Source organism: Mastomys coucha, unplaced genomic scaffold (assembly GCF_008632895.1).
Source record: "Mastomys coucha isolate ucsf_1 unplaced genomic scaffold, UCSF_Mcou_1 pScaffold16, whole genome shotgun sequence".
Classification (NCBI taxonomy): domain Eukaryota; kingdom Metazoa; phylum Chordata; class Mammalia; order Rodentia; family Muridae; genus Mastomys; species Mastomys coucha.
In genome coordinates, this window is record NW_022196898.1 from 36,958,092 (window position 1) to 36,973,206 (window position 15,115).

At 48.5% G+C, this 15,115-nt stretch overlaps 1 protein-coding gene across 1 annotated transcript in view; it reads right to left on the reverse strand.

Moving 5' to 3' along the window:
- The window catches only part of Hapln2 (hyaluronan and proteoglycan link protein 2), a 5,340-nt gene extending 705 nt beyond the window's left edge, over window positions 1–4,635 (reverse strand). Inside the window, exons 1-6 of the mRNA XM_031376048.1 lie at window positions 4,529–4,635; window positions 4,013–4,062; window positions 1,515–1,656; window positions 951–1,304; window positions 723–839; window positions 419–601 (exon numbers count right to left, since the gene is read on the reverse strand). Coding sequence (XP_031231908.1) covers window positions 419–601; window positions 723–839; window positions 951–1,304; window positions 1,515–1,602 — 742 coding nt within the window. The 5' untranslated portion in view covers window positions 1,603–1,656; window positions 4,013–4,062; window positions 4,529–4,635. The remainder of the gene's footprint in view (window positions 1–418; window positions 602–722; window positions 840–950; window positions 1,305–1,514; window positions 1,657–4,012; window positions 4,063–4,528) is intronic.
- Between the last annotated feature and the right edge of the window lie 10,480 nt (window positions 4,636–15,115).

The following is a 15,115-nucleotide window of genomic DNA, read 5'->3' on the forward strand; positions in this document are numbered from 1 at the left end:
CCACTCTTCCTCCAGGCCCCGCCCACATCTAGTCCTCTGCCAGGCTTCTGACACTGAACCCGCCCCCAGGCTTAGGCCCACCCACTCTTCCTCCAGAGCCCGCCCACATCCATTCCTCTCTGCCAGGCTTCTGACACTGGCCCCGCCCCTGGACCAGGCCCCGCCCACACCCCTTCTCTCTGACAGGCTTCTGACACTGAACCCGTCCCCAGGCTTAGGCCCCACCCACTCTTCCTCCAGGGCCCCGCCCACCACACTGGTAGCTGAGCAGGCCCTGCTCCGCCTACAAGTCCAGCTCCTACACCTCTTAGGACCTTTCTCCCAGCCCTGGAGTCCTTCCTCCTGGCTCTGACCCGGCACGGCCCTTCCTGCAGGCGGAGTCCGCAGGCCGGGCGCCGCCTGCCCGCAGTTGGCTCACCTGCCAGGGCGGAGGTGAAGCAGAAAGCATCGTAGCGATCGCGGCTGCGGTCGCGGGGTCCGTAGCTGCGGATGCCTGGCCGCCCGTGGCCGCCGCACGGAGCCCGCGCGGTGAGCACAGGGTAACGCACGGAGCCCTCGAGCAGCCAGCCGGCGTTGCACCAGTCCAGCCCCTCGGTCCACGCTGGCCGAGAAGTGGGTGGGGAGGATGAGAGGAGTTACCGGCACAAGCCAGACTCTAGCTCCCCGCAAGCTCGCCGGGCCCACGTGCAGCCAGGGGCCGCCAGCCGAGGTCCGCCACTCACCCTGGTAGAGTTGGCCATAAGTGGCCAGGCGTCCGTCCTGCTCCTCACACGCCCGCTTCGCCTCGAAGTAATTGAACTGGTAGCGGCCCCGGCTGGGTTGGTACGGGAACACCACACCTGGGGGGTGGAGAGCTTGGGCAGGGCAGCTGGGTGCGGCGGGGAGCGCAGGCAGAGGTGAGGTGCCCCGATACAGCCAGGGAACCTCAGTGCCCGCGCAGAAAAGCTCACCCTCGAGGCGCAGGGTCAGTGCCACGCTCTCGTCCTCGATGCCATTGATGAGCTCGCAGCGGTACCGACCCTCATCCTCCAGACGCACGTCCTTGATGATCAGGGAGGCGTCCAGCCGATGCCCCCTCCGCAAGCTGGCGCGCCCTCCCAGGAGCCCGTAGTCCCGGGCGTGCAGTCCGTTGGTAATGAGGATCAGCGTTTCCCGCAGCTCCCCGGGATCCACTTTGCTCCAGCGTACTTTGTAGCTGGGAGGCGAGGTGCCCAGGACGCAGGGCAGTGTGGCCGTGGCCCCACGACGAGAGTGAATGACCTCGTGGATGGGGGGCAGGAGGTAGTGGGGACCCGGATGGGGGGCTGAGCAGAGGGGCCACAATGGCAGGCTTCTGGTCTTCCCTGCCCCAAGTGCCCATTCAGACCTAGTCCCCAGAGGCTGTCCTCGGGCTCATCCTCACCTCTCCCCACTGATTCTCACTCCCTAGGGACTCTCAACAGCTGCCTCTTTATTCCTCCATCCCTTGGTCCCCTACCCCAGTGTCCTGGTTGGGGGCTGGGTTAGGGTCTTACCCGGGTTCCCCAGGGCTTTGTGAAAGCTGGTGAAGGCCCAGGGGAGAAGGAAGCAGCAGAACGCAGGGAGAGGGATCCGGCTTGGCATGGTGGCGTCAGCAAGCACTGTCTACAGGGCACAGGTGATGGGCATTCCCTAGTACTGAAGGGAAGGATGGGGGTGGGGGGCAGGGATGAGGGTCGGCTTTCTGTTGGGTGCATGGAGGCATTTGTCAGCTTTGAGCCAACAAGCCAACGGGCTGATGACCAACAGGTCATCCTCAGCCAGCAAATCCTGACTTAGTGTCTCCTTTCTGGATCCCCTCATCCTGTCTACTTCCCAGGCTCCATTGGAATTTGAATCTTTGTATTCATTTGCCATTTGTCACTTTCTACCCCAGAGCCAAATTAACTATGATTTCTCCTGCCTGGAAGAGCCTCTCTCTCTCTCTCTCTCTCTCTCTCTCTCTCTCTCTCTCTCTCTCTCGATAAAATTGAACCTTCTTCACTGAAAGACTCCCTGTCTCTGTACTGGAATCCAGGCACTCTGGACTTGAAAGACATCAAATTGGGCTTGACCTCTGGCAAACCTTCCCTCTTTCTCCAGTCGGTCTCACTGTGGCATATGACGTCTCTGAACTTTGTCCTTAGACTTTTATTATCGACTCAACTACTATGCACATGCATGGGTAGGCTGTGTCACTAGGGTTTTCCAGAAGTCACAATGCATGACACCGTTAAGTTATAAGAACACTTCAAACTGCAGCTGTCTGTCTGGGCTACGGAGTGTCCTCCCCGTCCTAACCTGCTTTTTGGTACTTTCTATTCTTATCACCTTGAACTTTTTTTTTTAACCACAAGGTGGACTGATGACCCCTTGTCTTTATTAATTTTATAAACTAGGCTCTTCCTTATGCTACAAGCATGACCTTAAAGGAGTAGCTTAGCCTCAGCCTCCGTGTCTGGGCTAGTAAAGTACTGACTGTAGGTCCTGCCTGTGGTAGCTAGGCCTCAGCTGCCAACTGGAGAGGACTTAGAGTTACTCAGTAAGTAGACTTTGAAGCAAACCTCTGGGCACATCTGCGAGGATGCAGCCAGAGAGAATTAGCAGGGGAGGAGGCCACTGAATATGGGCAATACCATCCCATGGCAGGAGCACCAGACAGAATGTAACAGAAAAGGAGAAAATGGGCCAAGGCCCAGGGTTCCCTTCCTGGCCCATCCTAGTGAGAACTGCTGTTTCACCATTCCTGCAAGGAACTGGGAGCCCAACCCAGTCTTTCTTTAAGCTGTTTCTGTTGAATATCTTGGACATAGCAACACTAAGCACAACTAACACACTGTACCTCACAGTTGCAAGAATTAGCTGAATGAATCATGTAAGTGTAAAAAAACTTAAAACAGTGCCTGGAGTATAACACATGCTATAGAGCACAGAGCAAGGACAACCTGTGCATGCATGGCTATGAATCAACACTAAGGCCAACCTGTGCATGCATTGCTATGAATCAACACTAAGCAATTAAGAGAAGAAGGGCTGGCAAGATGGCTCAGCAGGTAAAACTGCTCTTCTGAAGGTCCTGAGTTTGGATCCCAGCAACCACATGGTGGCTCACAACCACCCATAATGAGATGGGACACCCTCTTCTGGTGTGTCTGAAGACAGCTACAGTGAATTATGTGGAGCGGGGGCCTGAGAGAGAGGGGCCTGCAGAAGGTCCTGAGTTCAATTCCCAGCAGCCACACACATGATAGCTCATGGCCATCTGTACAGCTACAGTGTACTCATATACATAAAATAAAACCACCGGGCGGTGGTGATGCTCGCCTTTAATCCCAGCACTTGGGAGGCAGAGGCAGACGGATTTCTGAATTCAAGGCCAACCTGGTCTACAGAGTGAGTTTCAGAACAGCCAAGGCTACACAGAGAAACCCTGTCTCAAAAAACAAACAAACAAACAAAAAACAAAAACAAAACTTCCAATAATAAAAATAAAAATGCCATAGTAGTGCATATCTTTAATCCCAGAATCCTAAGTGATCTTTATGTTTAGGAGCTGATGAGATAGCTCAGTGTATAAAGATGGCTCCCACCTAGCCTGATGACCTGAGTTCATTTCCTAAGAACCCATACGCTTAAAGGAGAGGGCCAACTTCCACAAGTTACCCTCTAACTCCATTCACACAAGCATGGCACAAGCATACCACACATAAACACAAAATAAATAAAAATGCGATAAAAAGTGGACTGAAAGAGATCCAGGGTAAGGTACCACGGCTATGTTTAGAGTCCTTTCTGACTTAGGCACTTTACTGTATACTGCTCTGACTCCTCTGGCTATCCAAGGAGGCACTGAGAAATGCCACAGGTGCAGTCACGGAGCTATGAAAGGAGGGTTGGCTGGGGTCGGACTCCAGATCGGACCAGCTTGAGCTCTTAGTCAAGAGAAGCACACATGTAACATTTCTATACCCCTTGCAGAAAGAAACAACATAGTAGCCAGCAGCCCATTGCCTACCTGCAAGATGATCTCTCTTCAGAGGCAAAGGGAGCGGTGCTTGGCTTGTCCTGTGGAAGGAAGAAGTTGCAGTGGGGGTGCATTAGGGATCCTGGGGGTTCGAAGCACCCTAAAGTCTCAGGGCTGTAGCTCCTTTGACACTGTTCTAGAGACACTGTTGTTTCCTGCACTCAAAGAAGCCAAGGCACTGAGGCCTGTGTTCACGCAGCACACACTAAGCCAGCCGTGACTGCCTCTGTGGCACTTGATGTCCTGGAGCAGGGGCAAGACTCTGGTTGGGATGGTGAGGGACAGAGTAAAGCAATCCAGGCAATTACCTAAAAGAGTGCAGAGAGAGGGCCTCGCTACTGCTACTTCTCCTGTCCTTAGACCAGGGGTGGGACAGAACAACTGTAAGTACAAGGGATGCTGGGCCAGGAGGGGCGGGGATGAATCCTAAGTGTGAATCTAGCTCTGTATTTCCATATGGAGCCCATCCAAACAACAGAATTGCCCTTCCCCCACCAAAGCCCTCACCTGTGCCCTCTGTGCCAGGCTATATATATATGGCCTTTCGGAAGAGGCTCTCAAGATGGGAATCAGATTTTCAGGATGTCCGGCTGCTTCAGGACCCTGACCCTTTCTGTCTGTCTGTCCTTTCCTTTCAGTCCACACCCTATTGGAAACACAATTTCTCATTGTCCCTGTCTTCTCCCCTATTGTTGGGTAACAGGGGCCCTTTATTCGTCCCTTGGGCAATGGCATGGAAATGTCAACAGCTGGGGATGTGGGATGCAGGACAGGCTGGCACAAACCACCGGAAAAGTGCTTGGGTGGGTGATTGGCTCAGAGCAGAAATTGACATCCAGGAAGAGGATAGGAGAAGGCTGAAATGGGTAACCCTCAGTACTCCAAACTCCAGGATTATAAAAAGATCATGTGTGATGCTGGAGAACCACCTTGTCCATGCGGCACAGGGGAGCAGCTGGAGTTGCTGCTGGAGAGGTAGAAATCACATGAAAATGTTTCTGTCCCTGGGAAGGAACTCTTAGCAAGGAGGGACTATGGAAGCTCTCTAGCTATTTTTATTTTATTATTTTATATGTATAAGTGTGGCTTTTAGATGTATAGTGGGTCATGTCTGTTCACCATGTCTGCAGTGCCTAAAACAACCATAAGAGGGAACCATTCCATGGAATGGAAGTTACAGGCCCCTTTGAGAGCTATAACTTGGGTGCTGAGAATGAAACCTGGAACCTTTGAAAGAGCAAGTGCTCTTAACCCCTGACCCATTTGACCCATCTCTCCAGCGCTATGGGAATCTCTCTAAAACAGAGTCATCTGATTTCACAGTTCCTCCTTCCTCTGCACTGATGGATGAACTTTGTTTAAATTTTCATTTAACTGGTGAGGTGCCTGGCAACTGAATTCAACCACCAGTCTCACAGTGGAAAGAGAAGAAGAACTCCCAAAAGTCGTCCTCCACACCCAAACTACACAACAGTCCCTCATACACAATAACATTTTAAAATTCTGGAGAGGCCACAGATGTGGAGCACCACTTGAAATGCTGAAATAAGAGGATTGCCATGAGTTTGAGTCTGCCTTGGGCTTCAGAGTAAAACCTTCCTCAAAAAGTAAAAGCTGGGCAGTGGTGGCTCACGCCTTAAATCCCAGCACTTGGGAGGCAGAGGCAGGCAGATTTCTGAGTTCGAGGCCAGCCTGGTCTACAAAGTGAGCTCTAGGACAGCCACGGCTATACAGAGAAACCCTGTCTCGAAAAACCAAAATAAATAAATAAAAATAAATAAATAAATAAATAAATAAATAATAAATAAATAAAAAATAAGGGCTGGTAAGATGGCTCAGTGGGTAAGAGCATTGTCTGCTCTTCTGAAGGTCATGAGTTCAAATCCCAGCAACCATATGGTGGCTCACAACCACCCATAATGAAATCTAATGCCCTTTTCTGGCACATCTTAAGACAGCTACAGTGTACTCATTTATAATAAAAAACAAATAAATTGCCAGGTGGTGGTGGCGCACGCCTATAATCCCAGCATTTGGGAGGTGGAGGCAGGCAGATTTCTGAGTTCAAGGCCAGCCTGGTCTACAGAGTGAGTTCCAGGACAGCCAAGGCTACACAGAGAAACCCTGTCTCAGAAAAGCCAAAAAACCCCCAAAAAACAAAAACCAAATAAATAAAAATAAAAACAGAGAGGTTAAGAGCACTGGCTATTTTTCTAGAGGATCTGGGTTGAGTTCCCAGCACACACATAGCAGCTCACAGCTGTAACTCTAGTCCCAAGGGATCTGATGCCCTCTTCTGGCCACAGGAGGCACCAGGCACACATGCAGGAAAACATCCATACAGATGAAATAAGATTATAAAATTAAATGTCTGACAAGGAGGATCCTTAGTCTCTCAGGTGGAAATATATTCCCTCCACAGCCTCCCTGGCCTCTCCTCATGTTGAAGTCCATGCTCATAGACCGAGTGACAACTCACACACATGCACAGAGCTGAGGTGTACACCTGGTATGGCTTTTATGTGTGTATACCATAGACAGGTGACCATCAACAGTTCAGAATAAGCCTAAGGCTTTGGCTTCTGTCAGTGCAGAAGACCTGCCCTCAGACAGATATTTAAAAGCCCTTGAAGTTTCAGCTTTATTTTTCTTCTTTCCTTCCTTCCTCCCTTTCATTTTTAAGATTTTATTATTTTTAGCTGAGAGTGGTGGCACATGCCTTTAATCTCAGAACTCAGGAGGTAGAAGTGGGTAGGTTCTCTTGGAGTCTGAAGCCAGCTTGATCTACATAGCAAGTTCCAGGACAGACAAGGTTACATAGAGAGGCCCTGTCTCAGATTGCTTTTATTTATTTATTTATTTATCTATTTATTTATTTATTGAGTTTTTTGAGGCAGGGTTTCTCTTTGTAGCCCTGGCATCCTGGAACTCACTCTGTAGACCAGGCTGGCCTCAAACCCAGAAATCCACCTGCCTCTGCCTTCCAAGTGCTGGAATTAAAATCATGCACCACCACTGCCTGGCTGAGGCCCTGTCTCAGAAAAGCAAAGCAAAACAAAACTTTGTTATTTTTTTTAAGGATTTATGTATATGTATATGAATTATTTACTTATTTTATATATATGAATACACTGTAGCTGTCTTCAAACACACCAGGAGAGGGCATCAGATCTCATTACAGATGGTTGTGAGCCACTATGTAGTTGCTGGTAATTGAACTCAGGACCTCTGGAAGAGCAGACAGTGCTCTTAACCACTGAGCCATCTCTCCAGCACCTATTTGTTATTTTTAGTCATGTATGTGTCTGAGCATGGGTACATGCATATGAGCTACTGAGGAAGCCAAAAATGTCAGGTCCTCCTGGGCTAGAGTTAGAAGCAGCTATGAACTAACTCCCTGATGTGGGTCCTCGGAACTGAACTCAGGTTCTCTGCATAAATAGTTCAGGCTCCCAACCACTGAGACATCTTTCTAGCCCCTTCAGATTGCTCTGAGCCACCTTTTCCTCTGCTGAACAACCCTTCCTGGTAGCTTCAGGATTCTAGACTTATCTATTTTTAGAAGAGGGGCTCAGACACTGAAGAGATGAGAAAGACAATGCTGTGCACCAAGGCAGGGATATGAGTTAAGCTTTCCGACTTTTGTTTGTATGCATTATGAGTTTCATTATGTAGCCCCAACTGGCGTAGAACTTGATATGTAGACCTGGCTGGCCTCAAGCTCACAGAGATCCACTTGCCTCTGCCTCCTGTGTGCTGGGTTTAAAGGCAGGTAGTTGACCTCTTCCTCCACTCCCATCCCTTAAATGTGCATTGATGTTTTACTTGCATGTGTGTCTGTGCATCAGGTGCATGCATACTTCCTGCACAGACAGGTCAGAAGAGTCTATCAGATCCCCTGCACCTGGAGTTACAAACGGATCTGAGCTTCTTCCATGTGGTTGTAGGAATCAAACTCAGGTCCTCTGGAAGAGCAACCAGGGCTCTAGACCACTGAGCCATCTCTCCAGCCCTCCGATTTTTCTTCTTCTCTTCTCTTCTGCTCTTTTGGTCTCCCTAAGTCTGATGAACCCCCAGAATATCATTTGGGCACATTTAACAAGGGACCGATGGGGTAATACTCTTCAGGGCCAGGTTGACTTGTCCTTTCCTAAGCCGCTGTGTCCACCCCCCACCTCCCAATCCTGCTGCTAAGCCCTCCCCTTCTCCTGGGACTTACACATCCCTTCCCAGTGAGAGGACAAATAGTTTGCTGTCTCAGGGTTCAGGACGGCCTGATCCCGTGCATCTGATTGGCTTCCTCCCAAGACAAACAGGGGAGAGAGGAGGGGCGAGTCTAGAGCGCTGGGGCCGCTCGTTCCTCCTCTCCAGAGTCGGCCCGGCTTGTACCTCTTCTCTAGTTACGCCTTGAGTTTCCCCAGCATGGAAGAGCTGAGCTTGGCCAGCTCAGAACTATCCTAGCTGCAAGAGGCGGCTTCTGAGGAAGACTGAGGAAAGAGCACGCGGTGATCTTCCCGTGTGTGTACTCAAGGCTACTCTCATTTCAGGTCCCCAGATCCTGGGAAGAGGAAGCAGGTGAGTGCTCCCAGGCGTAGTGTCTTCCCCAGAGAGGTTTGCTCTCAGGACTCGACTCCCGGTCTGCGGCTTCCGACTTAGTGGCTGTGGTAGAGCCAAGCACGGTCCCAGTTTACCACCAGATGGTCTCATAAGTTGCTAGAAAGGCTGGCAGGATGCCACTGTAGGGGTTGGGAGAGGGGTAGGTTTGGTTGGCAGGGCTCGCATCCGTTTCAGTGACTTTCACACAACTGTATCCAGAGTCCTCTTTGGGCGGCTGAGTATTGTCACACTAAGGGGTGAGCCTGAGAATGAGCCACGAAGACATTACACTATCACTCGGGATGCTTTAAAAGTCCCCCCATGAGTTAGGATGAGGGTTCAAATAGGAAAATGAGAAGGGCAAAGGGGAGGGTCCCAGAATGGAGAGATTTGACATTACTAATTAGCAACAGTCACACCTTCTCAGGTTGAAGGAAGGTGGGAAGAAGGATAGAGAAAGGTAACATAGACATATCTCAGCCTGCTGGCGCAGTTGATGTAGAGACCGATGCCCAGGGAGGAGACTGCGGCTCCTCTCGCTGCCCTGTCAGCCAAGAAGTCCTGGCTGGGATTCAGCAACCTGTTCTCCACTCTGATCTCCATATTTGGGACCCTTGGGTAGGAGTTGCCCAATACCTGCTGAGAAGCTAGAACCCAAAGGAAGCTGTGGGAGGGAAGAACTGGGTGGTGGTGGAGGGGCACCTTCCTGAGGTCATATTCTCATCCTAACCTAGCAGAGACCCAGAGGTTCAGGAGCTCTTCTCAGGGCTGTGGAAGACTGAGTTTTGCTCATGAACAATCATATCAACCCGCCATCTGCTTGCTACTGTCAGTCTACTGTTAAGTCAAATTTTTGCCCAACTGGCCCTGTAGATAATTTAAGATCTTGACCCCTCTCTCTGTTAACCCATCTTGTTCTTCTCATTGTGTCTGAAGCCTAGGCAGACCTTTACCTCCAATCCTTCTAGCTCAGTCTCCTGAGTAGCTGACGTGTACTTGAGATACTATATGCAGCATCTCCCTCTCAGGCCCTGGCTGTCTTCCCTGTGTTGTTGTCCTCACCCAGATTCACTGTGGTCAGTCTTAAACCCAGACGTGAGGTCTGCAAGTGTGGTGCCTTCATTCTCAGGCCAGATGGAACGGTTAACAGAAACAAGTATATCCCCTTTTACTTATTCTTTTCTCCGTTCTTCCAAACAGGAGAAACCAACCTCAGCCACCGTGACTGTTTATTTCAAAACCAGGCAAGGGGCAGATGCAGTGGGCATGATGGCTTATTCTTGGTTGTTAACTTTAGTTACATGTGGGATTAACTAAGACCCAAATAGCTGAGCACATCTGTGAGGGATTCTCTTCATCGAATCCAGGAAGACCTGGCGTTGCTCCTGGAGCATCCCACACGTGACTGCAATGCCAAGGGTTGTGGGCAGAGGGGGAGGGGCCAGTAAAGGGCTTGGAGATGAAGCATTCTGGAGACAGCTTCAGGGAGCAGCATCTGCTGTGTTGCACATGAGCAGCTGTTTATATTGTGGATGCCTATCTACTGGAATTGTTTAGCACATTACCTCAGATCTGACAGCAAGCAGGGTCTCTATGCAGAAGAAGCACATAAACCGGGGACTCGGCATCATCAGCAGCAGCAGCCCAGCTACCTCCTGCGGATGCTACTTCAGCATTCAGTGTTCTGACTCTGGGAACACCCAGGAGCATGCTGTGCCATTGTGCCTTAGAAGTCGTGTGCTCAGAAGTCCGACTGCCATGTCATGCCTGCTTTTACTTCTACAAAGACCCACCCTAAATCTGGATCTTTTGTTTTGTTTTTGTTTTGTTTGGTTTGGTTTTTCGAGACAGGGATTTTCTGTATAGCCCTGGCTGTCCTGGAACTCACTCTGTAGACCAGGCTGGCCTCGAACTTAGAGATCCGCCTGCCTCTGCCTCCCAAGTGCTGGGATTAAAGGTGTGTGCCACCATTGCCTGGCCTAAATCTGGATCTTTTGAGATGAGAATATCCACCTCAAATCTGGACCACACCTTCTGGTGGCAGACTCCACAGAGGACATGGAAGAAGGACGCTTTTGCTCTTTGCCTGCTTGTCCTTGCTCTTTCCTCACTGGTCTTCGAGCCTATGTATGCTGAAGACCCGATGAGACATCCAGGCTCACAGACTGAACAAGTATTGGATTCTTGGACTTTTACTTTGGAGACAGCCATTGTCAGACTAGCTGAACCACAGCCTGTAAGCCACTCTAATAAATCATATGTGATTTATTCTTATTCTATCAGTTTTGTTTCTCTAGAGAAGCTTGACCACCACAGTGGGGAAAGGCTGTCTGCTGGAGAGGGAAGGAGTTTATATAGTGCAGTTGGAAACTGGGAAGTTAGGGTAGCTGCTGCTGGGGCCATATGTAAGCCTCAAGTATCTGGAGTTGTTTTTTCATGCAAAGCCATTTGATCTTTAGAAACTGCTTTGCCCCAGCTACCAGGACATAGCTGATAGTGTTTGACTGAGCTAGTGAAAAGGCAGTGACGGGAGAGCTAGAGTTTCATCATAAGGCCTTGGTCGGGTCTTCCAGAGTTTGTTCAGGTTTTATTCTAACATACCCCAACAGCTTTGGGAGGAGCTTCTTCCTGCTGACCATGGGTGGAGGTCTAGGGGAGGGAGAGTTTTGTAGGCATAGTCTCGATGGTGAGGAGGATGATTGTCAGAGAGGTCAGTTTAGAGTCTGTTGAAGAGGTGGGTCATCTGGTCATTTAGCAGGAGGAGAGTTTTAACCTGATTGGTCGTGATGGATTATGCAATTGCCCTCATGCATTCTTGGAGAAACTTTTGAGAAATAATTGCTAGTGAGCTGAGTGCATGATTTCCTTACAAAGTGAAACTGAGAGGCTGCCAAGGAAGTGGGGGAGGGGGAGGAGTAGAGGTGGGTATAGAGTGGATTTAAGGTGTAGTGGTTTGAATAAGAATCGCCCCACAGGCTCATATATTTGAATGCTTAGTCTATTTGAGAAGAATTAGATAGTGTGGCCTTGTTGGAGGAAGGTGATGGACCAACCTGACTTCATTTTAAGATTAGAAACCATCTTTGTTAGAAGGTTAAAATAAATTCATTCCTATTTTCTGTAAAAATTAAAATTTTGACCATGTCTTAACCCATTTTCTGGAATTTGACATGTTCCAAATCCTATACCATGACCTGATAAGATTAGATGTTCTGCCAAATAATTTTGAGATATTCTGCCAAGTTTCTTCATAACCGAAAACCCTTGGAAGTCCCCTAGTCTTGTAGTTTTTTGGCTATAATTTTTTTGCTACTGAGTTTGAGGCTCTTCTCTTAAATAGGGAGATAGATAGTCTGTCTAATACAAAATAAAGCTTGCTTAATTTGACCAAAAAAAAAGGGTTAGTCTTTACTCTCATTTAGTGGTATTAACAAAGTCTGTCACTGGGGGGTGAGCTTTGAGTTTTAAAAACCCCAAGACAGGCCCAGTGACTCTCTCTTCCTGCTGCCTGCAGATGTAGATGTAGAGCTCTCAGCTCCTTCTCCAGCACCATGTCTGCCTGCCTGCCACCATGCTTCCTGCCATGATGGTAATGGACTAAACCTCTGAAACTATAAGCAAGCCCTGATTACATGCTTTCTTTTATAAGAGTTGCAGTGGTCATGGTGTCTGTTCACAGCAATAGAACAGTGACTAAGACAGATACTGGTATCAGGGTCTGGAGTACTTATGTGACAGGCCTGCCCATGCTGCTCATTGGCACAATGTGGACTTGGAGTCTGGACTAGAAAGACAGTTGAATACTTTAAATAGGGCTTGATGGGCCATCTTAGTAGGACCTTGGAAGGCAATGGGGCTAAAAGCAATGTAGATTATGATGACCAACCTCAAGAGGTTTCAGAGGAGAAGAATATTAGTAAGTGGCTGAAGGACTGTTCTTGTATTTGGTGAAGAATGTGGCTGCTTTCTGTCCTTGTTTTTAAAAAAAAAAAAATCTGCCTGAGTTGAAAGAGTTAAATTGAAGAGTTTTGGACTAATGGCACTGGCCGAAGAGGTTTCAAGACAATCTGATATTGACTGTTGTGTAGTTATTACTGATCACTTGTGTGGTGACCTGTAGAGTAGTGGTGACTAAGACACAGAGTGACAATGATTAGTCTCATTGCCCAGGAGTGCTGCACCAGAGTGAGCCAGGAGAAGCACCAGCAGGCTAGAGAGCATCAAAGGAGAGGATGAGGAGAAAATAGACTAATGTACAGAACTGTACTTGGCCTGGGTGAACAGGATGAAGGCCCACTGCAGCCAGAGTTTCTCCACACCATCTAAAAGGTCTTTCTGCAAAGGTGTCAGGATCAAATGGAACAAATGGAGCTGTTGTAGGGTGAGAGCTATGGGGAGAGCTTGTGGAACATTTTGTTTGGGTATAGGGGGAAGTTTCATAAATAAAATGTTTAAAAGACAGGGTGAAACATAAGTATGAGGATAATAAAAAGGGAAGTGGCTAAGAGTCAAAGGTCAAGGGTCAAGGGTAGAAGCCAGAGTGGGAAAAGGCTTGTGGTAAAATTTTTATTTGGTTCTTGTGTCTTTGGGTCTTGTCTCAAACCAGCTAGTACCTCTCTTGGAGATCACCTGACCTACGTGAGAGGTTGAGGGGAACTAATGTTTCTTAACTGCTTCCACCTGACAAAGGGGTGGTGTAGATAAACTTTCTCACAGAGGGTCCCTCTAAGGGACTATAATAAAACTCAGCAAATGGCAAAGCAAAGGTCCAGAACATAAGAAAGCCATTTGGTGACTGTGCATTTTTGGAGCACAATATGCCAGGAAGGCAGTACCTGTGACATATGAAAAGTGAGTCAGACTACTGGTACTACTATAATTTTTAGTGAGCATATAGTTAAGAAAGTAGGGTCGGGCCATGGGGCCACACTCACACCTTTAATTCCCAACACTTAGGAGGTAGAGGCAGGCAGATTTCAGTCTGAGGCCACACTGGTCTACAGAGGACAGCCACAGCTACACAGAGAAACCTTGTGTCAGAAAAGGCCAAAATCACTCACTCACTCACTCACTCACTCACTCACTCACTCACTCACTCCCCCTCTAATAAGGAACCATGGGTGGTTAGGGTGTGCATCCTGGAATTAGCCTGTGCTAAGAGGAAGAGTTGAAAGAGTGAAGGGCATGACCAGTTAACAATCGTGCAGGTCCCATCCCAGTCAGGTGGTGGTCTTATGTACAAGGTTCCTGTCTTAGTTAGGGTTTCTATTCCTGCACAAACATCATGACCAAGAAGCAAGTTGGGGGCGGGTGAGATGGCTCAGTGGATTAGAGCACTGATTGCTCTTTCGAAGGTTGTGAATTGGGATCCCAACAACCACATGGTGGCTCACAACCATCCGTGATGAGATCTGACACCCTCTTCTGGTGCACCTGAAGACAGCTACAGTGTGTATTACGCTGGAGGGAATGGTACCGGAACAAGCAGGGGTCTTAAGTTCAATTCCCAGCAGCCGCATGATGGCTCATGGCCATCTGTACAGCTACAGTGTACTCATACACATAAAATAAAAATAAATAAATAAAAATTTAAAAAAAGAAGCAAGTTGGGGAGGAAAGGGTTTTATTCATCTTACCCTTCAGAACTGGAACTCAAGCAGGTCAGGAAGCAGGAGCTGATGAAGAGGCCATGGAGGGATGTTACTTACTGGCTTGCTTCCCCTGGTTTACTCAGCTTGCTCTCTTATAGAACCCAAGACTACCAGTCCAGGGATGGCACCACCCACAATGGGCCCTCCCACCCTTGATCACTAATTGAGAAAATGCCTTACAGTTGGATCTCATGGAGGCATTTCCTCAAGGCAGGCTCCTTTCTCTGTGATAACTCAAGCTTGTGTCAAGTTGACACACAAAACCAGCCAGTACAGTTCTTTTGTTCACAGCATCCCCATATGTCAGTTCTGGAGACACTGAGGGCAGAGTAATTGTTATTTGCTTTTCTCTTGTTTGAGACATTTAGGATGTGGATGCAGACTCTGAGATCCTCCATTAAGGAAGAGAATCCATTCCCCCTGTTATGTGAGACACAAGGAGTGATTCATCTTTCGTATAGGCAAGAAGGAGGTTTTTGTGGTTTTGCTTACACAGCCAGCTCTGGTCAGACGTTTGAAGGTCTCATCTCCCCGTGCGTTGTGAGGGTATTCACTAGAAAAAGACTGTTCAGATAGGGGTTCAAGATAATAGAAAGTTGGGGCTGGAGAGATGGCTCATCCGTTAAGAGCACTGACTGCTCTTCTAGAGGACCTGGGTTCAAATCTCAGTACCCACATGACAGCTTATAACTGTCTGTAACTCCAAAGTCTAACACCCTCATATAGACATACATGCAGGCAAAATACCAATGGACATAAAATGAAATTTAAAAAAAAAAAGGGCTGGTGAGATGGCTCAGTGGTTAAGAGCACTGACTGCTCTTCCAAAGGTCCTGAGTTCAAATCC